This window comes from Leucoraja erinacea, chromosome 3 (assembly GCF_028641065.1).
Source record: "Leucoraja erinacea ecotype New England chromosome 3, Leri_hhj_1, whole genome shotgun sequence".
NCBI lineage: Eukaryota > Metazoa > Chordata > Chondrichthyes > Rajiformes > Rajidae > Leucoraja > Leucoraja erinaceus.
This window is the reverse complement of record NC_073379.1, coordinates 40490001-40517278: the sequence shown is the minus strand read 5'-3', so window position 1 is coordinate 40517278 and position 27278 is coordinate 40490001. Positions and strand designations below refer to the sequence as shown.

The 27278-nt window shown below is 43.1% G+C and overlaps 1 protein-coding gene across 1 annotated transcript in view; it reads left to right on the top strand.

Annotated features, from left to right (window-relative positions):
- LOC129695508 (MAM domain-containing protein 2-like) overlaps positions 1-27278 on the top strand; it is an 85665-nt gene that overhangs the window by 5127 nt on the left and 53260 nt on the right. Inside the window, exon 3 of the mRNA XM_055632485.1 lies at positions 26856-27112. Coding sequence (XP_055488460.1) covers positions 26856-27112 — 257 coding nt within the window. The remainder of the gene's footprint in view (positions 1-26855; positions 27113-27278) is intronic.

Here is a 27278-nt window from a genome sequence, read left to right as displayed (position 1 = left end):
ACAGAGGATGCCATCTCCCTTGCACTACATTCAACTCAGGATCACTTTGACAATGCAAACACCCATGCATTCATTGACTACGGCTCTGCCTTCAACACCATAAAGCTCAGTAAATATCTCTAAACTACTGGTCCTCGACCTTGGGGCCTCTGATCTGCCATTGGGTTTTGGACTTTCTGATCAGCAGATCTCAATCAGTTAGATTTGGTCATAATATTTCCTCCACCCTAACCCTCAACAATGGTTCTCCTCAGAGCTGTGTGCTCAGTCCCCTGCTCTTTCCCCCATATGCCCATGACTGTGTGGCCATCTACAGCACCAACCCAATCTTTAAATTCACTGATCATACCACTATTGTTGGCCAGATCAACAACAAAGATATGAATTACAGGAAAGAGATCAGGAACCTTGTATTATGGTGTCAGAACAATAACCTATCCCTTACCATCAAGATGAAAAAGTCATTTATCGACCAAAGGAAGCAAGGAGGTGAACTCGACCCTGTCCCCATCAGAAGAGCTTCTGTACAGATGGTCAACAGCTTCAAGTTCGTATGCATCCATATCACCAACAGCCTAACCTGGTCCCATCCCACTGATGTGGTGAACTAGAAAGCTCATTGGTATATTTCTTTGGTGTGTGAGCAGATTTGGCATGTCTACAAGAATTCTCAAACATCTACAGAGTTGCTAGGAGGTATTCTGATGGTGTGCATTTAGGCTTGGTATGCCAACTGCTCTGCTTCGGACCATTTGAACCTGCAGAGAGTGATGAACAGATCCCAATCTATCACACCTTGAGGATGTTGCACTGTTAGCTGGTCTTAGTATGAGTGGGAGTACACCAAAGACACCCATAAAACATGCTCTGTGCTTCCATATGTTTTAATGGTGGGTTTGTTGGCGAAGTGTATGGAGCAACAGGGCAACTTGAGAAGTAACTTTCAGATTATGTATTAGCTGCGTATGCAAGGACTGCAGAAGTTGTTGCCAGACAACAGAATGCAGTCATTCTGTGGTTTCCCACCTCAAAACACAACATTCCTCTCCAATGTCTTACATGGCATTTAAATAAGGTTGACGGGTGAATAATTGCAGGTTGGGAGAAACTGAAAATATTGGGGGTGAAAATGACTTTAGGACAATTTGTTAGGAAATTGAAGGAAATGGTAACAGAATATTTATGCAGCTGAGAGTATAGTTTTATGGATGAGAAATTGTGTTCAACCAATTGATGACTTCTTTGACAAAGTAACTAGCATGTTAGATAACAAAAAGGCAACGGATGTAGCAAATTTTGTTATACATAATTTGGTCTGTAAAGTGCCCCATAAATGATTACTGCATTAGATAAGCACCTGTGGACTTGAACGTAATAGGTTAAGTCCTGGGGGTCAGATATGGGGCTTTATGTGTGTGCCAGATATATTGTCAGTGCAGAGGGGCTAGGAGCAAGGCCAAGTGTGCATCCAGAGTCAAGGTCTGAAATAGTACTAGGTGTGCAGTCAAAGCTGGGACAATGGGAGTGTTCAGCACTGGGAACCTGAGCAGGAAAGCAGCTATGATCAGGGTAGAATAGGGGGCCAGATGTAAGGCTGGACAGGGTCAGGATGAGAGAAGATATGCAACTGGAGTCAGGGGCAGTAGTACCAGGTGTGCAGTGAGACCCAGGTTGGTCAACATGGGCCAAGTACTTGATTATAATCTGATTTACATACATTAATATACTAAGATCATTCATGTGCTGCACCTGTTGATCAAAGCATGGCTCTATTGTGGAATGTAATTAGGAATTTAATGTAGCCTAACCTTATTCTTAGCTACTCCAATTTAAAGCATAAATGTTGCATTCAAGTGTAAGTTAAAAGACTTGCTACAGTATGCACCAGATTGCACAATTTCAAGCTGAAAAATTCAAAAGCTCCGTTCCCCCCCTCCCACACCCTCCACCCATCCCCCCCATGGTCGCTACGCTCCCTCGGACTTGGTCTCTCGCAATTTCTCACTCCCAACTCTCATGCAATGTTGGCAGCCCTGAATTATAGTGCAATAATAATAATAGTCTATTGTAGTTCAGAGCTTATTTGTTGTCATGTTTAATAGACTAATGGCAAGGAAGATGTTCCTGAACCTGGACGTTATGGTTTTCAGACTCCTGTACCTTCTTCCCTATGGCAATGGTAAAATGAGTGTGTGGCCAGGATGGTGTGGGTCTCTGATGATGCTGGCTTTTTGAGGCAGCGACTTCGATAAATCCTTTCGATGGCGGAGAGGTCAGGGCCGGTGATGGACTGGGCAGTGGTCACAACTTTTTGCCGTCTTTTCCGCTCCTGGACGTTGTTGAGAATTTGGGGAAAATTAAAAACTTGGAATAACATAGGAATGGGTGGATGATGGATGAAGGGATAGCTTCTATGTTGTATTTCTCTATGACAAGGCATTGGTGATTTTGCTAATCTAGCAATATTATCACCGGGGATTGTGTGGATCCTGTTCGGCTTTCTTTCTTTCTGGGTATAAACAATCCTGCTAGTGTTACAGACTGTATTTTACCCCATTTCAAAACTTTAAGCATTGGGTTGAACCGTCAATGTTTCAATGCACCAACTACTATGAAATGGTTTCTATTGTTCGAATGTAATGACCTTGACTTTGCAATTAGCTGCAAACTGGTGGACACTGCCCGGTCCTTCACAGGTACTGATCTCCCCACCATTGAAGGGATCTACAAGAGGCACTGCCTCAAAGAGGCAGCCACTATCATCAAAGACCCACACCACTCTAACTCCTACCATCAGGAAGAAGGTTTAGAAGTTTCAAAACCATCAGGTTCAAGAATTGCTTCTTCCCAACAACCATAAGGCTCTTGAACATTGCACAAAACTAACCTCATCTATGAACTATGGATTGTCATTGGTTGCGCTGACGACTTTGTTTTTTTTTAGTTTAGTTTAGAGATACAGCATGGAAACAGGCTCCTCTACCCACCGAGCCCACACTGACCAGCGATCACTCATTCATGCTAGTTCTATGTTATCCAACTTTCTGAACCACTCCCTGCCATTTTACAGTTAATCTCCAAACCTGTTCGTTTTCAGGGATGTGGAAGGAAACTGGAGCACCCAGGAGAAAACCCACGTGGTCATGAGGAGAATGTGAAAACTCCACACAAACAGTAGCTGAAGTTATAATGGAACCCAGGGCTCAGGTGCTGTGAAGCAACAGCATGACCAGCTGTGCCACTGTGGTGCTCTATTTGCGCTACTATTGCACTTGTTGCATTATTCTTCTTCTTATCGAGTCCACACACAAGATTAGAAGTTGTTCAGCCAGACCTGTACACACTTCTTGGCATCTGCATACAATGGTGTTTGTCTTGTGCTTCTTGTATGGTGGTGGAAAGATTGGTGGGAACTGGGTCACAAAGTGAACGCCCTTTCCTTGACCCCATTGAGTTATTAATTTTTTTGTTTATTGTATATTATCTGTGTGTATTACAGGCCTGTTACACTATGCTGTGGCAGGTAAGGATGCAATTGTTCTGTTGTCATTACATATGACATGACAACTCTTGACTACATGGTCTACAAAGATTCCAGCAACCTCAATGGCGTGGGCTTCCTATCCCCCAACGTCAGCTGCCATTAGGAACTAGTATAAATGGATTTCAGTTCAGTTTCAGTTTAGCTTATTATCACGTGTACCGAGGAACAGTGAAAAGCTTTTTACTCACAAGTTCACGTTCACAAGTTATAGCAGTAGAATTAGGCCTTTCAATCATGGCTGATCTCTGCTTCCTAATCCCATTTTTCTGCCTTCTCCCCATATCTCTTGACACCCGATCTAATCGAGAATTTGTCTATCTCTGCCTTAAAAATGTCCACTGAGTGTTAACCAGTCAGCAAAAAGACAATGCATGATTACAATCGATCCATTTACAGAGTATAGAAAGATGATAAGGGAATAACATTTATATTTCCCAGCCCAGCAGCTAAAGTATCATCACTCAGTCATTCTCACCGAGGATTCCTTACAGACAGCAAATCGGGAGGGAAAATCGGGAAAGAAAAAAAATCTTCTAACTCGCACCCTAACCCTGTTACAAGTGTGAAATACAGCATGGGACATACACAAGTTTAAGGAAGCAATTGAAATATTGTGAACAAAGTGAGCTATTTAATATTTAAAACAGATTGCATGTTTAAATATGTATGCAGGAAATTAAAACCCATATACTTAAAATCAATTTCTTAAGGGCAAAGAGATTGCTCAGCAGTAGTTGAGTCCTTGACACCATTTAAAACTCACTTAGACCTGCAACAAAATGTATGAACTTTGGGGTTTTTTTTTGTTTTTTTTTTTTACACGGTGGCCTATTTCGTAATCATCATCTATTCAAATGATCATACTGGATAATAGTTACAATCACCAGTCACGGACACTCTGGGATTTCTACATTAAACTATGCACGGGTAATCACAAAGTTGCTGAACTTTCACAGGAAAATGTCAACAAATGCTGTTTCACCGTGAGAGGTTTCTTGAAACTTGTGCCATTGTTTTTGTCGGACATGTTGGTTATCGGAGCAAAATGAAATCTCTGGAGCTTAGTTAGGCAAAAAGGAATGAAATATGTTCCTATATAAGCAAACTGTCAGAGAGTGTGTTTGGGAGTTCAGACACTATTGCTCCTAATTTGAGCTGACACGAGATAATAGTCCTAATCCTCTCTCATGAATGTCCAGGGATTGTGTGAAAGAAAACTTGGCTATATCTTTGAGGATTTGGCAAAGAGCTGAACACTATTTATAACTGATGGCACATAATTCATAGGGAAAATCAATTTAAAGAAATGAAAAATATTTCCTTTAACGTAAATTGTATAATCTAGTTCAAGTTGAACTAATAGACAATGATGCTTTATTGCCACATATACAAAACGCAGTACAATTCTCACTATAATGAAACAATAATATTGGTTCTGAAGACGTTCCAATATAACTACATAAAGCCTGTACAGAATTTGGATGTTTGTATTTATTGCTTTGATACACCATTTGTCCACTGGCTATTCCTTTGCTTGAGTATCCATTAATATGCTGATGGTGAGTTTCTTGCTGCAGTTCATATCTAGTCGATCAAACCTCTCTCAATAACACTGAGTCATCAATCATTGTGAAAAGTACTGCAGACACACATATCCAATGAAGCTGCACCAACAGCACAGTGAGCAATCACTTCGTCCATTCACTCCAGACTTCTAATTATACCCGACACAAAACTAATTTTACCTCCCTTCATTTGGCAGCTCACCCTCCTATTCCTATCTCTGTACATTTACTGTATCTGGATTCCCCAGAAATCTCACTTATTTTTCTCAACCATTTGGGATTCTCGTGAGTCTTGGTCTAAAGGATCCTGAAGGTGTTGGTCCAGATGACTGTTCCGAACATCAGGCAAAGGGGCTTGGATGTGAAGTTTTCACTCTATTTCTCTCTTCGCAGATACGGATCATGGAAAGTTTCTATCATTTCTTTTAATGATATTTCAGATTTTCAGCATTTCAGAGTTGTAGTGATGTAGCACCGAAACAGGCCTTTGGCCCATCCTCTCCATGACATCAAGTACCCATCCAAACTAGTCCTATTAACCAGCACTTGCTACTTGCACGTCTGTACTTATCTAGTGAAATATTAGAACTTAATAGTTCTTAAAAGTCATGAGAGCCTCTGTTCTCCCTTCTCCCCTCTCACATCAAGCACGAGGTATAGAAGTGTGAAAATTCACACCTCCTGATTCAGGGAGTTCCTTCCCAGCTGTTATCAGGCAACCAAACCATGCCACCACGAACCAGAGAGTGGTCCTGAGCTACCATCTACCTCACGGGGAGACCCTCGGATTATCTTTAATTGGACTTTACTTGACTCTACCACCGGGTGGCGCCGTCAGCGATGGCAGCCTCGCCAACCGTCTGTCTATCCTTTCGTCTTTTTTGTTATTTTTAGTGTGTTTTAAAAGTTTGTGTTAATGTTGTCTGGTTTGTTTTATGTGGAGGGTGGGGTAGGGAGAGGGGGTCGGCGGAAACCTTTTTCAATCTCCTACTTTGCCGGAGATGCGATTGGTTTCTGGATCGTAAATGCAGTCACTCTACAGCCTAACATCATGGAACTGGCGGCCTTGCTTGAGACTGACTTTGTGCCCCACCGCGGGGCCGTGGACTTACCATCGGAGCCTGCGATCCCTTGTCCGGGATAAATGCTTCAACCGCGGCCTACGGATTCCAACATCGAGGAGCTCGCAGTCTCGGGTAGAGACTGATGTCGGCAAGCTCCAAAGTCGCAAAAGGTTCGACCAGCCCCGACCCGAAGTCACATCACCCGGAAGCTGAGATCCCCCCCAATGTGAGAGCTTGATTGCTGAAGGCACGGAGGGCCCGACGGCCGGCTACAGGAGCCAAGATCGTCCCGTCAATGGAGGGCTCGAGACCCCTGACCATAGGAGAACAAAGAAGGGAAGAGATTGAACTTTTTCTTCGCCTTCCATCACAGTGGGGAATGTGGAGGAGTCACTGTGGTGGATGTTCATGTTAAAATGTATTTTGTGTGTCTTGTTGCTTTTTATTGGTATGACAAATCAAATTCCTCATATTGTAAAACGTACTTGGCTAATAAAGTATGATTAGGATTATCTTGCACTGAACGTTATTCTGTTTATCCTGTATCTGTACACTATGGTTATACTGTACACTTGATTGTAATCATGTATAGTTTTCCGCTGACTGGATAGCATGCATCAAACAAGCTTTTCACTGTACTTCAGTAAATGTGACAATAAACAAAACTAAACTAAATTAAACACCACCCCCTCGGGTAGTGCGTTCCAAATTCCAAACACTCTCTGGGTGAAATAATTCTTCCTTATATTAAGTTCATGGGGACTATTGGCCAACCTCAAATCAACTCAAATTCGAGTTAACCCAAAGTTTACTGTCTCAATCCTGATTTTGCTCAAATCACACTTGTTCAACATCACTTTCCTCACCGACATAGCTATACCCAGTCTGATTATGCCTCAAATTTAAAATTTGCAGTTTTGCGGTCAAATCTCTTTATAACCATGATGCTACAATGGTGCAACATTATATTCTGCGCACTGGTCTTTCTTTTTACCCTGCCTGTTAAGTACAATACCTTGATTCTACTCATATGTGGTATGATTTAACTCATCAGCAGGCAAGCAAGATTTTTACTGTACACATGAAATAATACACCAATACCAATCATTTGACCTTTGAGTTCCAATTTTGGTTTCTTGCTCATCACTGATTTTCATAGCTACACCATTGTCAGCCGTGCCTTCAGTTGCCAAGGCCATAAACTCAGGAATTTTCTCCATAAAATTCACTGCCTCTTCAATTCTACCCCTTTAATGTGCTCCCTAATATCTAGGCTGCAACGGATATAGCTTGGACCCAATAGCAGCACAGAATCGGGCAGGTATAATTGGTAATGAACTTTATTACGAAACTGTAACACAGAGTAGTAACACAGGAATGGGTACACCACACTCACACAGAGGCTCAGGATTGAGCGAGGGTTCCGAAGAGGGGCAGGCAGGAGACGTAGTCGGGGTAGCGGAAAGTCCGGTAACCAGGAGATCCAACACACGATGAAAACAAACCAACGAGAGACAGACGAAAGGAGAGTCGAAGCCAGGCAGGTAGTCGCTGGAGAGTCTTGCTTGAATGCTGAGAACAATCTGGCACTGTGTGAACGGTGAGGAGAGTCTATACACCGGGTTAATTGGTGATCAGAGGCAACTGAGTGCAACAGGTGAAGAGAGTTGGGCTGATGAGAGGGGAGTGGCAGGCGAGGAGAAGGAGGGACCGGTGGAAAAGTACTGGGAGGTGAAGTGGATGAGAATGAGGAGAGGGCAGACTGTGACATAGGCCCATGAAGACTTTAATATGTATTTTGAGCCATTTAACATAGGCTATATGTAAGACTATGCCGAAGGTGGTTACAATGCACTTAAAAATCTTTCAGGATTTTGCAAAGTGCTGTGGATTTTATTCTGTTTTGTTTCCTCACTGTGCAATTAACCTTTTGTATTATACAGTATTATCCAATCTTCTGCATTGTAAAACCATGTCAGAAACTAAGGTTGATCAACTCCCCAGTTGACAACAAACTTGATGCTCTTACCCATCAATGGTCATTAAACCATTGGATGCATTTTAACACCTCAGAATTCATCCTCTCATTTGGGGATGGAATTAAAAATGAGAGTGTGAATAATGCTGATGAATCTCAGAATACAGTCTGGCAAATAATGAAAAAGGGGAATGCAGTTTGATAAAGTTGTACAGATTACAATCCAAAATTGGTTAATTTCTAAGAGGACAGATTTGGAAACAATAAAAGTAATGTAAAAATTGTATCACTGTAGAACTTTACTGAAATGTGACTGGGAGAAACTTTGCTCTGTCTTATTTTATGTTATTTTATTTTATTTATCTTATTTTAGGTTATGGAGTCTTTGGAAATATTTTATAAAGCATTTATATGGATGACACCTGATATGTAAGTTTATAATTATCAGGAAAAAACAAACAACTCTTATCTGAATCTCTCAAAGTGGAAATGTTGAGAGGAGAGAGGGGGGTAGATATGGACTTAATGGGTGACCTGATGAAAATCTTTAAATTGATAGAGATTGTAGGTAGATGTGGTCAAAGGGAAAAACAAAAGAAGAGCTGGAAATATCACAAGGTCACTGATACTTCCAACTGTAGATTCAGGGGAACAGCCTACCCTGAGAATGGGAAGTTGGCTGTGACAGAGGGTGAAGAGCTGAGCTTCATTTAAAGGGAAGCTTGATAAAAAAGCAAGAAGAAATTCTGTTTCTATTGCACCTTCCACATTATCCCACCCTTAAATGAGGTTGTTTTGAAGCACGCTTTAACTTTGGAGACCCAAATTAGTGTACATCAAGCTTGCACAAGCAACAATGTAATAATCTACCTTTCAGTGGTGACTGAATGAAAAGATTTGGCCAGAGGACTGGGGGGGGGGGTTCCAAACCCTTCACGGAAATAGATCCAATGGGATCTTTCATATCTACGTGAGGAGGCAGCCAGAATGTTGGTTTAATATTGACTATGAAAGATGGAATCTCCAGCAGCACAGGACTCCCACGGTGATAACAGCCCTGGGGTGAGCCTTGAACTGACCAGAAGAGTGCTACTAACTAAGTCAAAGCTCCCACAAAATGTACACTTATGACAGAAAGGAATACAAGTGTACAGGAATGAGCAGGAATGGGAGGATGGAGTTCAGTGCCAGCATAGGCCAACTGGGCTGAACGGCCTATTTCCCAATGGTATATGCATCGCTTTATGTTTCACAGATGGGAGAAATGTACCTCTGCTTAATGAGAGAGATTAGAGAAAACAAAGGGAGGTAAAGATGGGAATAGCCTAATTGTTAGTCCCTTCCCCCCCCCCCCCCCCCCCCCCTCCCTCCCTCCCAACAAATTGCCCCCTTGGATTTTATTTTTCCAAAGGCATAACAATTTTTTTAAATTCAGTGTTTATGTCTGTGGCTGGCTTGGTTCAATTCAAAATAAGATGAAATGGGGAAGCTGGGCCAAGATGGGGGAGGGACAGGGTTACCCATAGAACAACAGCTGCTTCCAAACTGGCACCAGCCTTCATTTCCTCTAAGACCACAAAGGATCCTGTGGTGTTTTTATTTCCAGTCTCTGCTGAGCAGCAGCAAGCTGATGGAAAGCACATCGTTCGTCATATCATTGGTCTTGGCCCGAAATGTCACCCATTACTTCTCCCGCTGAATTACTCCAGCTTTTTGTGTCTATCTTCTGTCACACCATTGATCTGCTTCCAGGGGTGGTGAGGTAATAGACCGACTGAGCACTGGCTCACCACCACCTTCCTAGGAATGATTAGGAGTGGGCATTAAATGCCAGCCTTGCCAGTGATGCCTGCTTAACATCATTAAATAAACAAATTGTCATTGTGACCATCAGCATTCAAGGTTAGAAGCAAGTGATCAGTCAATGTCCTTGATTGGCTCAGGAAGTTGATAGGTCCACAGTATCACATTGCTCCCTTCATTAACAACACCCTCAGTACTGCATTGAAGTATCAACCTCAATCTTTTATTTACAAGTCTCTAAAGCAGGAAAACCCTGTAACCGTCTGACTTGGAGAATACAAGACCAGAGAATGGATTCTGATGGGTGTGCTCCTGCTGTGCTTTTTGGGAGGAAACTAGAAAGCACACTAGGATTCTAGACCATGTGAGCTTACCGATTTGGAAGTGGGGAGGGGGCTACAGGGTGCTGTGGAAAAAACCTTCCTGGCTTTCTGTAGTATATTCAATATGCAGACTGTAGACTGTGTACTGCAGACCTGATGCACCAGTTGTGGAGGGAATTAATGTAAAGGGTGGTGGGTAGGATGCAAATCAAGAGATCGGCTTTGACTTGATGGTGTAGGGGTTCTTAATTTAGTTTAATTTGTCATGTGTACCAAGGTGTAGTGACAAGTTTTTTGTTGAATGCTAACCGGTCAACAAAAAGACTCTGCAAGATTACAATCATGCTGTCCACAGGGTAAGGATAAAGGGCACAACATTTTGTGCAAGATAAATTCGATAAAGTCTGATTACAGATAGTTCAAAGGTCCCCAATAACAATAAATTGGTCAGAACAGCACTAGCTGGTGAGAGGATGGTGCAGTTGCCTGATAATAGCTGGGAAGAAGCTGTCCTTGAATCGGGAGGTATGTGTTTTCAAACATCTATAGCTCTTGCCTGATGGGAGAGGGGAAAAGTGGAGTGACCAGGGTGAGATGGGTCCTTGATTATCCTGGTGGCCTTGAAATGTATGTGGAGTCAATGGAAGGGAGGTTGGTTTGTCTGATGATCTGGGCTTTGTCCACATCTCTGCAATTTCTTACCGTCTTGGATAGAGCTGTTTCAAAACCATGCTGTGATGCACCCCAATAAAGTGCTTTCTACGGCGCATTTGTAGAAGTTGGTAAGAGTTGTTGGGGACCCTTCTGGGAACTTCCTAAGCCTTCCGAGGAAGTCGAGGTGTTGTTGTGCTTTCTTGGCCTTAGCTTCAATGTGGCTGGTCCAGGACACATTGCTGGTGATATTTATCCCTAAGTACCTGAAGCTTTCGACCATCTCTACTTCAACGCCATCAACGTGGGTGGGTGTACTACTTTGCCTCGTGAAGTCAACATAGTCTCCTTTGTTTTGATAACATTGAGAGAGAGGTTGTTGTCTTGGCGTCAAGTTACGAGGTTCCCAATGTCCTTCCTGTATTCCATCTTGTCATTATTTGATACCCGGCCCACTGGCGGTGTCGTTCGCGAACCTGGAAATTTGTGGAACTAATACTAGATACCTGGTATTATGATATCTGCCTGCATGGTCTCCAATTTGATAATGGGCAACACATAAAACTGCATGGAGGACCTGGCCACAGAAAGGTCGGGTGCTTAAAAAGTGGTGTTTGCAGCCTATCTGTAATGTGTGTCCACCAGAAGGGTCCACTTAGCACTCCACCATTCATTTACTGTTGGATATTGGACAGACCAGATGTCAAATATATTCTAGATTCTGTGGAAACCCTGTTATTGTAAATTAGGGATATCTTATTTTTCTGTTGTATTATTTTTAATATGTATTTCCTTTAGGCAGAAATGCATCAAAATCATGGAAAATCAGTGGTGCATTTAAAAGGAATGCTCTTTACTGATGTAACTCATATCCTTTAAACCTTCTATTCTAAGATTTAATTGCATGGTATCATGGCTATTCAGATATAATTTCATTTTTATAGACCATTTGAGGTTTGGCACCCTGGTGATTTTTCTGAGATCATGGGCGATTTATAGAGAAGAAATTTGAAGTGTTCTCTACTATAACCGGCTATAAAAACGAGAACAGAATAACTTGGTAGATCATGATAAACATTGTCTATTTCTTTCTTTGCTGTTGCAATTTCCTTTGTCGCATGGCATTGGAATATTTTGTGCATAGCACCAGGATGCTGGTGTCCTATTGAAAGGGGCTGCGTTGTATACATTTATCAATTGTTATTTTGTAATAGTCGGCAGATCAAGGTACCGGCAATTGTCATATACGTAGGTGTGATAAATCTTGCATGCAGCAGCATTACAGGCGCATAGAGTCGGACAGTACACAAAAACAAATTATATAAGACTGAAAATAAAAAGACTACAGAAACAAAGCAAACACAATTGGGGAAACATAGAAACATAGAAAATAGGTGCAGGAGTAGGCCATTCGGCCCTTCGAGCCTGCACCGCCATTCAATATGATCATGGCTGATCATCCAACTCGGTATCCTGTACCTGCCTTCTCTCCATACCCCCAAGTCCCTTTAGCCACAAGGACCACATCTAACTCCCTCTTAAATATAGTCAATGAACTGGCCTCAACTACCTTCTGCGGGAGAGAATTCCAGAGATTCACCACTCTCTGTGTGAAAAATGTTTTCCTCATCTCGGTCCTAAAAGATTTCCCCCTTATCTTTAAACTGTGACCCCTTGTTCTGGACTTTCCCAACATCGGGAACAATCTTCCTGCATCTAGCCTGTCCAACCCCTTAAGAATTTTGTAAGTTTCTATAAGATTCCCCCCTCAATCTTCTAAATTCTAGCGAGTACAAACCGAGTCTATCCAGTCTTTCTTCATATGAAAGTCCTGACATCCCAGGAATCAGTCTGGTGAACCTTCTCTGTACTCCCTCTATGGCAAGAATGTCTTTCCTCAGATTAGGAGACCAAAACTGTACGCAATACTCCAGGTGTGGTCTCACCAAGACCCTGTACAACTGCAGTAGAACCTCCCTGCTCCTATACTCAAATCCTTTTGCTATGAATGCTAACATACCATTAGCCTTCTTCACTGCCTGCTGCACCTGCATGCCTGCTTTTAATGACTGGTGTACCATGACACCCAGGTCTCGTTGCATCTCCCCCTTTCTTAATCGGCCACCATTCAGATAATAATCTACTTTCCTGTTTTTGCTACCAAAGTGGATAACCTCACATTTATCCACATTATACTGCATCTGCCATGCATTTGCCCACTCACCCAGCCTATCCAAGTCACCTTGCAGCCTCCTAGCATCCTCCTCACAGCTAACACTGCCCCCCAGCTTCGTGTCATCCGCAAACTTGGAGATGTTGCATTCAATTCCCTTGTCCAAATCATTAATATATATTGTAAATAGTTGGGGTCCCAGCACTGAGCCTTGCGGTACCCCACTAGTCACTGCCTGCCATTGTTAAAAGGACCCGTTTACTCTTGGCTTCCTGTCTGCCAACCAGTTCTCTATCCACATCAATACTGAACCCACAATACCGTGTTCTTTAAGTTTGTATACTAATCTCTTATGTGGGACCTTGTTGAAAGCCTTCTGAAAGTCCAGATACACCACATCCACTGGTTCTCCCCTATCCACGCTACTAGTTACATCCTCGAAAAATTCTATAAGATTCGTCAGACATGATTTACCCCTCATAAATCCATGCTGACTTTGTCCAATGATTTCACCACTTTCCAAATGTGCTGCTATCCCATCTTTAATAACTGATTCTAGCAGTTTCCCCACTACCGATGTTAGACTAACTGGTCTATAATTCCTCCGTTTTCAGATTATTTATGTCTTCCTTAGTGAAGACAGAACCAAAGTAGTTATTCAATTGGTCTGCCATGTCCTTGTTCTCCATGATCAATTCACCTGTTTCTGACTGCAAGGGACCTACATTTGTTTTAATTAATCTTTTTCTCTTCACATATCTATAAAAAGCCTTTGCAGTCAGTTTTTATGTTCCCTGCCAGTTTTCTTTCATAATCTATTTTCCCTTTCCTAATTAAGCCCTTTGTCCTCCTCTGCTGGTCTCTGAATTTCTCCCAGTCATCTGGTAGGCTGCTTTTTCTGGCTAATTTGTACGCTTCATCTTTTGTTTTGATACTATCCCTGATTTTCCTTGTTATCCACGGATGCACTACCTTCCCCTATTTATTTTTTTGCCAAACTGGGATGAACAATTGTTGTAGTTCATCCATGCTGGCTTTAAATGCCTTCCATTGCATATCCACCGTCAACCCATTAAGAATCAATCGCCAGTCTATCTTGGCCAATTCACGTCTTATACCCTCAAAATTACCTTTCTTTAAGTTCAGGACCCTTGTTTCTGAATTAACGATGTCACTCTCCATCCTAATGAAGAACTCAACCATATTATGGTCACTCTTGCCCAAGGGGCCACGCACAACAAGACTGCTAACTAACCCTTCCTCATTACTCAATACCCAGTCTAGAATAGCCTGCTCTCTCGTTGGTTCCTCTACATCTTGGTTTAGAAAACTATCCCGCATACATTCCAAGAAATCCTCTTCCTCAGCACCCTTGCCAATTTGATTCACCCAATTTACATGTAGATTGAAGTCACCCATTATAACTGTTTTACCTTTGTTGCACGCATTTCTAATTTCCTGTTTGATGCCATCCCCTACTGCTGTTAAGTGGCCTGTACACAACTCCCACTAGCGTTTTCTGCCCCTTAGTGTTTCGCAGCTTTACCCATATCGATTCCACATCCTCAAAGCTAATGTCCTTCCTTTCTATTACGTTAATCTGCTCTCTAACCAGCAATGCTACCCCACCTCCTTTCCCTTTCTGTCTATCCCTCCTGAATATTGAATATCCCTGGATGTTCAGCTCCCAGCCTTGGTCACCCTGGAGCCATGTCTCCGTGATCCCAACTATATCATAGTCATTAATAGCTATCTGCACATTCAACTCATCCACCTTATCACGAATGCTCCTTGCATTGAGACACAAAGCCTTCAGGCTTGTTTTTACAACACTCTTACCCCTTATACAATTATGGTGAAAAGTGAGGGTGTAGTTGTTGTTGGTGGGAGAATGGTGACGAGATAAAAGAACGAACCCTTTGGAATGTAGAGACAAGGCATGCAGATGATGGTTTACAAAAGGCAACACAAAGTCCTGAACTCAGCGGGTCAGGCAGCATCTCTGAAGAAAATGGACTGGTGATGTTTTTGGTCGGGTCCCTTCTTCAAACTGCCCATGGTAATGCAAGATGTGGCCTGTAGGGTTCTGTTGCTGACTGGGATTAGGTTTGTGCAAGTTGGTTCAAGAACCTGGGTCTTGGCCCGAAACGTTACCTATTTCCTTCGCTCCATAGATGCTGCTGCACCCGCTGAGTTTCTCCTGCATTTTTGTGTACCTTCGATTTTCCAGCATCTGCAGTTCCTTCTTGAACAGCTCTAGCAAAGTTGCTTTTCCTATAGTCCATGCGACTGATAATATTATTGGGCATATGTGGCTTAATGGGTAATTTCTGTGGGTGATTTACTCTCTCTCATAGACTGAGCTTTTAACAACGCTCTCCATGAGAGACAAGGGAAAAGAGTGAATCAACAAAAAATGTCAGGTATTTATGAACTTGCCCCAACGGTTAAATTATCCTGAAAATCTGTGCTTTGTTGCGTGAGTGATTTTTTTTTCATGATCCAGCAAACCTAGCAAACTTTCTGACCCTAGTAAAACTAATTTTAAGCACCTGGATTATAATTCTCTCAAATATTTCGAAATCAAATAGAATTTCAATATCATAAAAATGTCATTTCTTCTTGATTTTTATAAGGTCTGGTTCAATTTTTTTAATTTTATTTTCTTTAAAATGTTGAAAATTTTAGTTCTGAATAAAACCTTACCCTTCGTGGCTGGAGAATTCTTCATGTGATTGGCTGCTTAGCCAGCTTGATGCCATCACTGTTTCTGGCTACAGTGGATCTCCTGTATCTGATGGGGGAACAATGGAAATCCATGTAGAAACAAAGGACTGCAGATGCTGTTTTGCAAAAAAGGACACAAAGTGCTGGAGTAACTCAGTGACGTCCTCTGCAAACACTTTCCTTCAGCTCCGCAACACCTTTGGTGATGGCTGCAAATTGCGGCCCAATATTCTGTGACCTCTCCGTGGAGGCTGGTGATCTGGTTTCAAGCTGTCCCAAGGCTAAACTGCCTTCTCATAGCTAATGGCCCTTCAGAGGCTGATACCGAACTGAGGCTGATACTCAAAATGAAAATGTTTTAAAAACTGCTGATGCAGGAAAATCTGAAATTAAAACAGAAGACGCTGGAAAATCTTGGCTGCATCCGTGGGAAGACAAAGAATGTTAACATCGTCAAAGACTAGGGATGCCAAAGCGGCCCACAAGAGGAAGATAGAGGACCACTTTAACAACAACGATCCACGGCGGGTGTGGCAGGGCATCCAGCACATCACCAACTACAAGCCCAGCAACAGCACGACGGCCAACGGCGACGCCTCACTGGCAGAGGAGCTGAACTGCTTCTTTGCTCGCTTCGAGGCAGAACCAGAAGAGCTCATCACCATTCTCCCACCAACAACAACTACACCCTCACTGTGCAGGAGCATGAAGTGAGGCGGGTGCTCAGGGCGGTGAACCCGAGGAAGGCTGCCGGCCCGGATGGCGTGACAGGAAGGGTTCTGAAGGAATGTGCAGACCAGCTCTCCGAGGTCTTCACGAAAATCTTCAACCTGTCCCTGTCCAAATCCATCATCCCACCGTGCCTGAAGTCTGCCACAATCATCCCACTACCAAAAAAGCCTGTTATCAGCGGCCTTAACGACTACCGACCAGTCGCTCTCACACCAGTCATCATGAAGTGTTTCGAGAGGCTGGTCCAGCAGCACATCAAAGCCAGCCTCCCGCCCACCTTCGATCCACACCAGTTTGCCTACAGAGCAAATAGGTCCACTGAGGATGCCATCGCCACTGCTCTTCACACTGCACTGACCCACCTCGAACACAAGGGGAGCTATGTGAGGATGCTTTTCATTGACTTTAGCTCCGCTTTCAATACTATCATCCCCAGCAGACTGGCCACCAAACTCATGGATTTAGGACTCTCCCAACCCATCTGCCTCTGGATCAAGGACTTTCTGTCTAACCGCCCCCAGACTGTCAGACTGGGCCATCACCTCTCCACCCCCATCACACTCAGCACTGGCTCCCCACAGGCCTGTGTGTTGAGCCCCTCCTCTACGCCCTCTACACCCACGATTGTGCCCCCGCCCACTCCACCAACACCATCGTCAAGTTTGCGGACGACACGACTGTGGTTGGACGTACCTCAGGAGGAGATGAGACAGCCTACAGGGAGGAAGTCCAAAGACTGGCAGCGTGGTGTTCAGACAACAACCTCATCCTAAACACCACAAAAACAAAGGAAATTATCATAGACTTCCGTAAGAACAGTGCAGCCCCCAAACCCCTATTCATCAATGGGGACTGTGTGGAAAGGGTCTCAGACTTCAGATTCTTGGGCACACAAATTACGGAGGATCTCTCCTGGACTACAAACACCACCACAGCAGTCAAGAAGGCCCAGCCGCGACTCTACTTTCTGAGGATCCTCAGGAAAAACAACCTGGAGGAGAAGCTGCTGGTGTCCTTCTACCGCTGTTCCATCGAAAGTGTGCTGACGTACTGTATAACCACATGGTATGCCAGCTGCTCTGCAGTGGACAGGAGAGCCCTTCAAAGGGTCATCAACACAGCACAAAAAATCACTGGCTGCCCACTGCCTTCCCTGAAAGACATCTTCAGCTCTCGCTGCCTTGGCAGGGCAGCCAACATCCTGAAGGACCCTTCCCACCCTGGACACAACCTGTTCCACCTGCTGCCCTCTGGCAGACAGTACAGGTCTTTCAAAACTCGCACAAACAGACTCAGAGACAGCTTCTACCCCATAGCCATACGTGAACTTAACAATGCAAAATAAGAAATAACACTCACATTCAACTGAATGGTTCTACCTCAGCTGCTATTGTTATTTATCTGTAATTTTTTTTTAATATGTATATATTTTTACCTTTTCTTATATATTTAAAATTGCTCTTGTGAATCGCACCGTGGGATTGACTTTTAAATTTTGTTGTACCATGTGCAATGACAATGAAGAGATTCATTCATTCACTAGAGGGCACAGCTTTAAGGTGAAAGGGGCAAAGTTTAAAGGAGCTATGCGAGGCAAGTTTTTTTACACAGAAGGTGGTGGGTACCATGGATAGTGGTGGAGGTAGATACAATAGTGGCATTTAAGATGTTTTTGGATAGGCAGAGAATAGAGGGATTTAGATAATGCACAGGCAGAGGGGATTAATTAATCTTGACATCATGTTGGATTCAGCCACTGTGAGGCAAAGGTCCACTTCCTGTGCTGTTCCATGTTCTATGTCCTAACATTGAGGAAAGAGATGAAAAAGAAAGGTAATCTTGTGTTGCACAGAGGATGGGGAGAGAAATAGACAGAACAAAGCGTAGAGCTCCAGACTTGCCCTACCACAGATATAATCTTTGTTTTATCCACCCCATCCACCATCCTCACTGCAATTTAAAACGGCCTTTTCATGTCTCCCTTCCCCAGCACTGACAAAGGGTCTCTGACCTGAAATGTGAACTCTATTTTTCTTTTCACAGATGCAGACTGGTCTGCTGAGTATTTCCAGTGTTTTCTGTTTTATTCTCACTTGCAAACATGAATGCACACTTGTTCCTGCTCTGGTTGGAGTCTCGCACCATCTATTGAGTTGCTATCTACTTATGAATGAATATCTTGCTTTCCAAATAAGTCACGATGCACAGCTTTTTTTAGCACTTTATCCAGCTGTTTTATCGTTGTCCCGATGGTGTCACTTCATTGGAATGCTTGCTCTATTCCTCTCTCTTTTTAAAATCTGCCTTGCTGCACAATCAGCGAGGGAAAGATGCTCAATGATCAGGATTACTAGTTAAAAACACAGTAGCATAGCTGGTAGAGTTGCTGCCTCACAGCGCCAGAGGCCCTGGTTCCATCTTGATTATTTTGATTAGTACGGGTGTCAGAGACTTATAATCCCGACCTCGGGTGCTGTCTGTGTGGAGTTTGCACTTTCTCCCGGTGACCCCGTGGGTTTCCTCCGTGTGCTCCAGTTTTCTCCTACTTCCCAATGACATGCGGGTGTGTAGGTTAATTTTCCTTTGTAAATTGTGCTTTGTGAGTGGGGAGTGGTTCGATTCAACGATTCGCTGATACTTTGTGTCACCTTTACCTACTTGCAGTGCAATGCTTTGTTTTGTTTTGCATACAACCCAGTAAAATCACACAGCAGGCCTCCACCTGGGCGGAACACAAGAATCACCACGTGTCTGACGCCGACAATGTTACAAAAGTTCACCGAACAGTCCGAGTGGATGAGAAAGTGGGATAACATGGAACTAGTGTGAATGGGTGATTGATGTTCGGCATGGACTTGGTGGGTCAAAGAGCCTAGTGCCATGCAGTGTCTCTAAACTAAACTAAAGCAGAGGAAGATAAGCAACACTCCTGGCAAAGCTTGTAAAGAGAGAGGGTTAGACTTTTTTTTTAAACTTGCGTTTTAATAACCACAATAATGATCTCAGAAATTCCCCCAAAACATTTGATGCCACGAGAAAAATGGTTTGAAAATAGTAATGCAGGAAAAGCACGGAGATTCCCACGCAGAGGAGAGATGATAAATGATGATAAATGATGATGATAAATGATGCTTGTAATACAGCGGGAAGGAACGGGATTGACGAGTACACGAGAGAGAGCTCACCTGCTCTTCTTCTAAACAGTTCCATCCCCTCCCTTCCCCCTCCCCCCTCCCCCTTACCTAAGAGGGCAAATAAGCCCATGGTTTTACATTGCACCTGATCGACAGCCCTACCACATAGCGATAGATTTTTATTTTGTTATTAGATTTCTGTAGTGTTATTTGAATCCACTGAGTCTGAGATCATAGGGCAATTAAGGCATTCCCTTTGTTTGTAGTGCTCCAATGTAATCATCTTCCTTTAGCAACTGGTAAGTTGTGACTGGCACTGTGCTGATGCCATCCAATCCAGTTTGCAAGGGTAGCCCATCTCTCTGGCAGGAACTTGCATGCAAGACTATGATGTAATATCCACAACTCGCGAGCCGTCCTGAACTACTATCTACCTCATTGGTGACCCTCGGACTTTCTTTGATCGGACTTTCCTGACTTTACCTTGCACTAAACTTTTTTCACTTATCATGAATCTATACACTGTAAATGGATGGATTGTAATCATGTAGACAAAAATGCTGTAGAATCTCAGCGGGTGAGGCAGCATCTATGGAGCGAAGGAATAGGCGACGTTTCGGGCCGAAACCCTTCTTCAGTAATCATGTATTGTCTTTCTGCTGACTGGTTAGCACGCAACAAAAGCTTTTCACTGTACCTCGGTATACGTGGCAATAGACTAAACTGAACTATCCTGCCCTGCCTCTCTGGCAGTGTGATGGACTGAGATGCCAAAGACATATATCATTCTTGGCAAATGTAGGCTGAGGTGGTGTTGGAGTTGGGTGTGTTACGGATGTGGTGAAGAAATGGCAACTGAAATAAAGATCAAAATGTGGATTTGTTTCAGGTTCACGTCAGTCAGTTCAATAGTTTAAAACTGATTGCTGTTGGTTTAGTGTGTTTTGTCAATGTGCAGTGGTAACGCTGAGTACTTGGAAGACGTTGAATAGTTTCCTTATTTTAATTGTCAGATGTGGTGATTTGGCCTCCCATGAACAACAACAATACTGAAGCACGATGCTGTGGAAAGCTGCAATGTTTGTAGAAACCTACATGTGCTCTTCAAAAGATGAAACGCTCCTGCTAACTGTTTGCTTTGAAATATGTGAGAGATCATTTCCTGATTCGGAACTGCTCTTGCAGCCCAGTAACAATCTGCTTGCGCTTCTCCAATTCTTGCTCTTGATCATAATCATTCCACCATTGGCGATTGTGCTCTCTGCTGCCAAGACCCTGAGCTCTGCAATTCCCTCCCTAAACCTTGTCTGCCCTAATATAGTCCCATTCAACTGGATATCTAATTGTGTCCAGAAATGTTGACCATGAAATGCCTTGGTACGTTTCACAATGCAAAAAGATACCGCCCTAGAAATTCTTATATGCTTGTATCACATTTAACAATCCATTTTCTATCATATAGCACATATTCATGAGCCATGCAAAAGCTCTTCAGACCTGCTATATAAAACTCTCCTTATTTTATTTCTGTGCCATGTATCAGGAATAAAGTTTTGCTTGGCATCTCTATTGGAGAAATATACAGGCATATCTCCATGTAGAGTCATACAGCATGGAAACAGGCCCTTCAGCCCACCTCGCCCACTCCAACCACAAAGCCCCATCTAGGCGATTCCCATTTGCCAGCACCTAGCCCTTATTCCACTAAACCTGTCCTGTTCATGTACCTGTCCAAATGTATTTTAAATGTTGTTATTGTACTTATCTCCACTTCTTCCTCTGGTAGCTTGTTCCATGTACCCATTACCCTTCATGTGAAAAAAATAACCTTCTCAGCTGATCAGACGATTCCCTGCAGCCTCCGGGTATCGTGCTTGGCTGCTGAGCCAAACCAGACCATGATGGAGGAGGTGAGGACAGACTCTACGATGGCCGTATAGAATTGGACCATCATAGCCTTTGGCAGATTGTGTTTCCTCAGCTGACGCAGGAAGTACATCCTCTGTTGTACCTTTTTTACTGTGTAGTCAATGGTGCCATTCAGGTCCTTGGAGATGATGGTTCCAAGGAACTTAAAAGACTCCACAGATGTGACTGTGGTGTTGTTGATGGGGGGGATTGATCTACTATCAATTCCACTGTCATAAGAGCGTTGAGCTCCAGGTTGTTACGAAGGCACCAAGACGCCAGGTGTGTAACATCCTGTCTGTAGGAAGATTCCTCCCCATCCTGGATCAGTCCAATATGAAACATAGATCCATCCTGGGTTAGACTAATCCAGGATGGATCTATGTTTCATATTCTTGTATGTTCTCTGTATGCTTCTTTCTCACTGCTATCAGATGCCTGAACCACACTCGCACACCCTTCCTCAATGTCCTGCCATCTCTTAACTCTTACTCTGAACTCCAATGCATTTGGTTATTCCGTTGTTGCATTATAGTCTTTGTTTTACTCTACTTCAGATTGTGCTACAATCTTTGCACACCCTGCTGTTATGGCATTGTATTTATTGATGTATCTATCATTGTCATGTATAATGTTTACTCTATTAGCTTTGTGTCGTCAAGGGATTTTATTGGACTGGTGTATATGACAATGAAATAACCTAATCTAATCTGACAAATTTTGCAAAATGCCAGTTTGTCTTCTGTTTGTCATGTTTCTCTCTGTCCATTCCTGTGTCAATTTCCCTTTTTCTCTGCTTTTTCTTTTCCTCTCTTTCTCTCATTCTCTGCGCTGCTGTTCAAGCAGCAGTTGTGTACAGACCATCGGCATCAATCATTTGTTTAATCCCTTCACAGGTGGTTAATCCCACGTGCTGCCAATGATATCAGATGATGAAGAGTTGATTCATTGTTAATTTATAACCAGGTTGAATACATTTGCATTCTTTAATCCGATCCACTCATCTTTTTGCTGAAAATTTTGTGGATTGGCATTTCATACATTCCCTGAGTTAAACTAAGAGCCAGCTGTCAACACCCCCTCCCCCCCCTTGCATTTATGGCTTTGCGAAAGGATCTCTCTGGCGGTGTCAATTATTTAGAGTTCAAGGAACCTTGTGTGGAATCTACTTTAAGATTTTGGAGGCATTTTGTTTGTTAGCTTGATCGTGTTCGAAAGGCAGTTGTTAATTTTAATGCTGAACATTCTTGGCCTTCTGAGGCAGTGCATTTCAACCCTCCATGTAAGAAAACTCATCATTATCAGTTCTAAATGGCCTGGCTCTTTCTCCTGAAGCTCTGCCTCTCAGCTTCCATCTGGTCAATCTCTCTTTGTACCACATGTGTTAAGGCAAGTGGAGCAAATGTGGCTTAAGTGCTAAATCGTTAATTCAGTCACGATCTCTTGGAATGGTGAAGCAGGTTTGAGGGTCTACCTTACCTCCTCTTCTTATCTTCGTGCCGTGGAAGCAATAGAAATGCTTTGTTCAACATTCCTAATTAACTGTTGATGTTATTCGGCTTGGAGCCTTATCCTGCAAACAATTGAAAGGATAGAGGCACAAGGAATTGCTGACGCTGGAATCTTGAGCGAACTCAGGGGGACAGGCAGCCACTGTGGAGGGAATGGACAGGTGAAACTTTGGGTCAGGATCCTTCTTCAGACAAAATTAGAGGGGGAAAAGCTGGAAAGGAGAGGTGGGGTGGGACAAAGACTGGCTGGTGATCGGTACTCAGTCTGAAGAAGGGTCTCGACCCAAAACGTCACCCATTCCTTCTCTCCAGAGATGCTGCCTGTCCTGCTGAGTTAGAGGGAAAAAGCTGGAAAGGAGAGGTGGTGTGGGAAAAAGACTGGCTGTGAGCTGTTATATGGTTATATTGGTCTGAGTGCAGGCAGATGGGACGAGGGGAAAATAATTGTTCGGCATGGACTTGTAGGGCCGAGATGGCCTGTTTCCGTGCTGTAATTGCTATAAGGTTATATGGAGAATGCTAGGAGGCTGCAAGGCGACTTGGATAGGTTGGGTGAGTGGGCAATGCATGGCAGATGCAGTATAATGTGGATAAATGTGAGATTATCCACTTTGGTGACAAGAACAGGAAAGTAGACTATTATCTGAATGGTGGCCGATAAGGAAAAGTGTAGATGCAACGAGACCTGGGTGTCATGGTACACCAGTCATTGAAAGTAGGCATGCAGAAGTCTTTTAGGACCGAGATGAGAAAACAAATTTTCACACAGAGTGGTGAGTCTGTGGAATTCTCTGCCACAGAAAGTAGTTGAGGCCAGTTCATTGGCAATATTTAAGAAGGAGATTGATGCGGCCCTTGTGGTTAAAGGGATCAGGGTGTGTGGAGAGAAGGCAGGTGCAGGATACTGAGTTGGATGATCAGCCATGATCATATTGAATGGCAGTGCAGGCTCGAAGGGCCAAATGGCCTACGCCTGCAGCTATTTTCTATGTTTCTATGTTAGGTGAAGGGCAGATACAGGTGAGAGGGGGTGATTGGCGGATGGGTGGAGTAAATAACAAAGGCCAAGGTGAAAGGAGACAAAGCTGTGCCAGATAAGGAGAGAAAATGAGTGAAATGTAAAACCCGAGGGAGGGATATAGGATGGTGCAGAATTAAAAGAATTACTGAGCTGATTACTAATTTTCAATTTATTACTTCACATGACAGTAAGGTACTAGATCAAACAGCTGAACACATCTAATATTTTGCTGTTGGTTTAATAATGCTTGATCGCTGGAGCCATCTGCAGGGAGCCGCTACCTCAGATTACTCTCCCTCATCTCCGCAATTGATCAGGCATATAAGCCTAACCTTTAGATTTATTCAAGCTGAATAAACTTTGGTGAAAGATCTTGGGGATGAGTTTCTATGTTGAAGCAGCATTATTGAACCAACTGAACCTTCCTACCAACAACTAAAGAGCAGTCCTGAACTACAATTTACCTCACAGGAGACCCTTGGACTATCATTGATCGGACTTTACTAGCTTTATCTTGCACGAAACGTTATCCACTTTATTCCCTTTCCCATGTATCTGTACATTGTGGATTGTAATCATCATGTATAGTCTTTCCACTGACTGGTTAGCACGCAGCAAAAGCCTTTCAATTTACCTCGGTACACGTGACAATAAACTTAACTAACTAGCAAAAGGTATAGCTTCAGTCAAAGGAGTACTGCTGGTAGGTTTTGCCTCTGAGCTGGAAGGTTTTTTTGTTCAGGATACACTTGAACACCAAGCTTTAGGCTGACGACCTCCAATGATGCAGTCCCGATGGAATGCTGCACTATCGGATATGCTGTCCTTGAGGTAATATGCTGACCTTGTCTATTTTCTAAACTCATTGGAAGAAAAGGAGGGAGGGATGGTCGGGTTGTATCCAATGCCCTGGCCAATAGCTAGCATCTGTACCAACCTCCTACAGCCATGATCACATTGGTGTTTGTTAGATCCTGATCTGTGGCATTTTCAACCATTCTCCAAAATACCTCATTGATAGTGAAGCATCTTGGATGGTCCTGAGATGGTGATAGGTGCTCTGGAAATACAATACTCTTTGTTTATCTTTCAATACAAGTTAGTTTGATTCCGTAGTTAAGCTCTGACTGAAACACTTCAATTTTTCAAGTCCCATTTTGCTTCAACTTTATTTTTTGGAAATAAAGTTTTTTCGCACTCTGACGGTAATCAAAACCAAGCAAACACATTAACAAGGCCAAGTGATCCTGAACACTTCATGATATTTTGATGAAATATTGACAACAAAGCTCGGATGCATTTTTTTTTTAAACTCAAGATGACAGCATCTGCAGACTCTTGTGTCTTAATGCCCCTGTCCCACTTAGGAAACCTGAACGGAAACCTCTGGAGACTTTGTGCCCCACCCAAGGTTTGCGTCCGGTTCCCGGAGGATCCCAGAGGTTTTTTTTCAGTCTCCCTACCTGCTTCCACTATCTGCAACCAACTGCAACCTCCGGGAACCGCACAGAAACCTTGGGTGGGGCGCAAAGTCTCCAGAGGTTTCCGTTCAGGTTTCCTAAGTGGGACAGGGGCTTAACTCCAAATTATTTCTGATTTGGGATTATTGTTATCACTATTTTCCGGTCAATGGTGTGCATCAATTGCACCTATTGTAAACCTGTGCAATTATAAAAACATACTTTAGATTCTCCAGAGATGCTGCCTGTATGGCCGAGTTACTCCAGCATTTTGTGTTTATCTTCGATTTAAACCAGCATCTGCAGTTCCTGTCTGCACACTTCATAGAAAATTGCTTTCTTGCTATATTGAAAAATGATAACCTGGTATTGTCATCAAAATGGCTGAAATCTGCTATATTATCTAAAAATAAGAATTTTAAAATTGCAGTTTCTACCCCCTGTAACTAGCCTGGGCTTATATTACGATCAATGGCTTTTGAGAAATATATGGAAACATATTAGTAGGATATATTGGGTTACAGTTGTCAGCATGTCAATAAAGAAAGATATTAGGAGTGACTTTCAAAGCACATCAATTAGCATCTGGAAAGATTAAGGTGTGAATCAATAGAACTGTGAAAACGCACACCTCCAGATTCAGGGAGTTTCTACCTAGCTGTTTTCAGGCAACTGAATCATCCTACCACAACCAGAGAGCAGCGCTGAACTACTATCTACCTCAATGGTGACCCTCGGACTATCCTTGATCGAACCTTACTGGCTTTACTTTGCAATCAAACATTATTCCCTTATCATGTATCTATACATTGTAAATACTCGATTGTAATCATGTATTGTCTTTCTGCTGACTGAATAGCACGCAACAAAAGCTTTTCACTGTACCTCGGTACACATGACAATAAACTAAGCTGAAGGTTATCGGAGCTCTCCTATTGGCTAACTAGTAAGCACAATTGGCAGAAGGTCACCACCATGAATAATTTGGTGCGTGGTCGTGCAAAAGCTGACCTTTTTAACCTGAGGTACAAGATTGGGGGGACCCCTGACATGGTGTGACTGTGACTCTGGACAGATTGATTTCATGGGGATTGCGCTGCTAAACCAGAACAAATGAGCAGACGGCTGCTGTTCTCGACAGTTCCTTGCATTTTACTTTGTGGAGTGAGGGGGGAAAAACAGCCAACAAATGAATAAATATTTATTCCCCCTGCTGCTGGTTTGACCTTTGCTGATCATTATTGCGATCTTTGTCTTGCAGGCCGCTATGTCCACATCGAAGGTTCTCCTGGCAACATTCAAAAAGTGGGTACCCTCAGCAGTCCTGAGCTGCACTCTCTGGGAGAGAGCTGCGTGAGACTCGTGTATCAGATCACAGGCTCAGATCCCGGAAGACTGAACATGTATTTTCGACCAGAAGGGAACAGCTTTGACTTTCTGCTGTGGTCTGCCAGCGATCCATCTGACAGCTGGAAGATTGCCAGCATAGGCGTGAAGAATGTAGCAGAGAAATCCAAGGTACTCGGACCCTTTCTCATTATTTAACTATGTTGAATACAATTTATTGTAGAAATGTTGTTGTAGCACATCTGGGCCTCAGTTCATCCGCTCCACATGCCATCAACCATGATTTGGTTGCTTCTGGAAGTGACTACCACAATAATACCACCCGGGACTTTGCCTG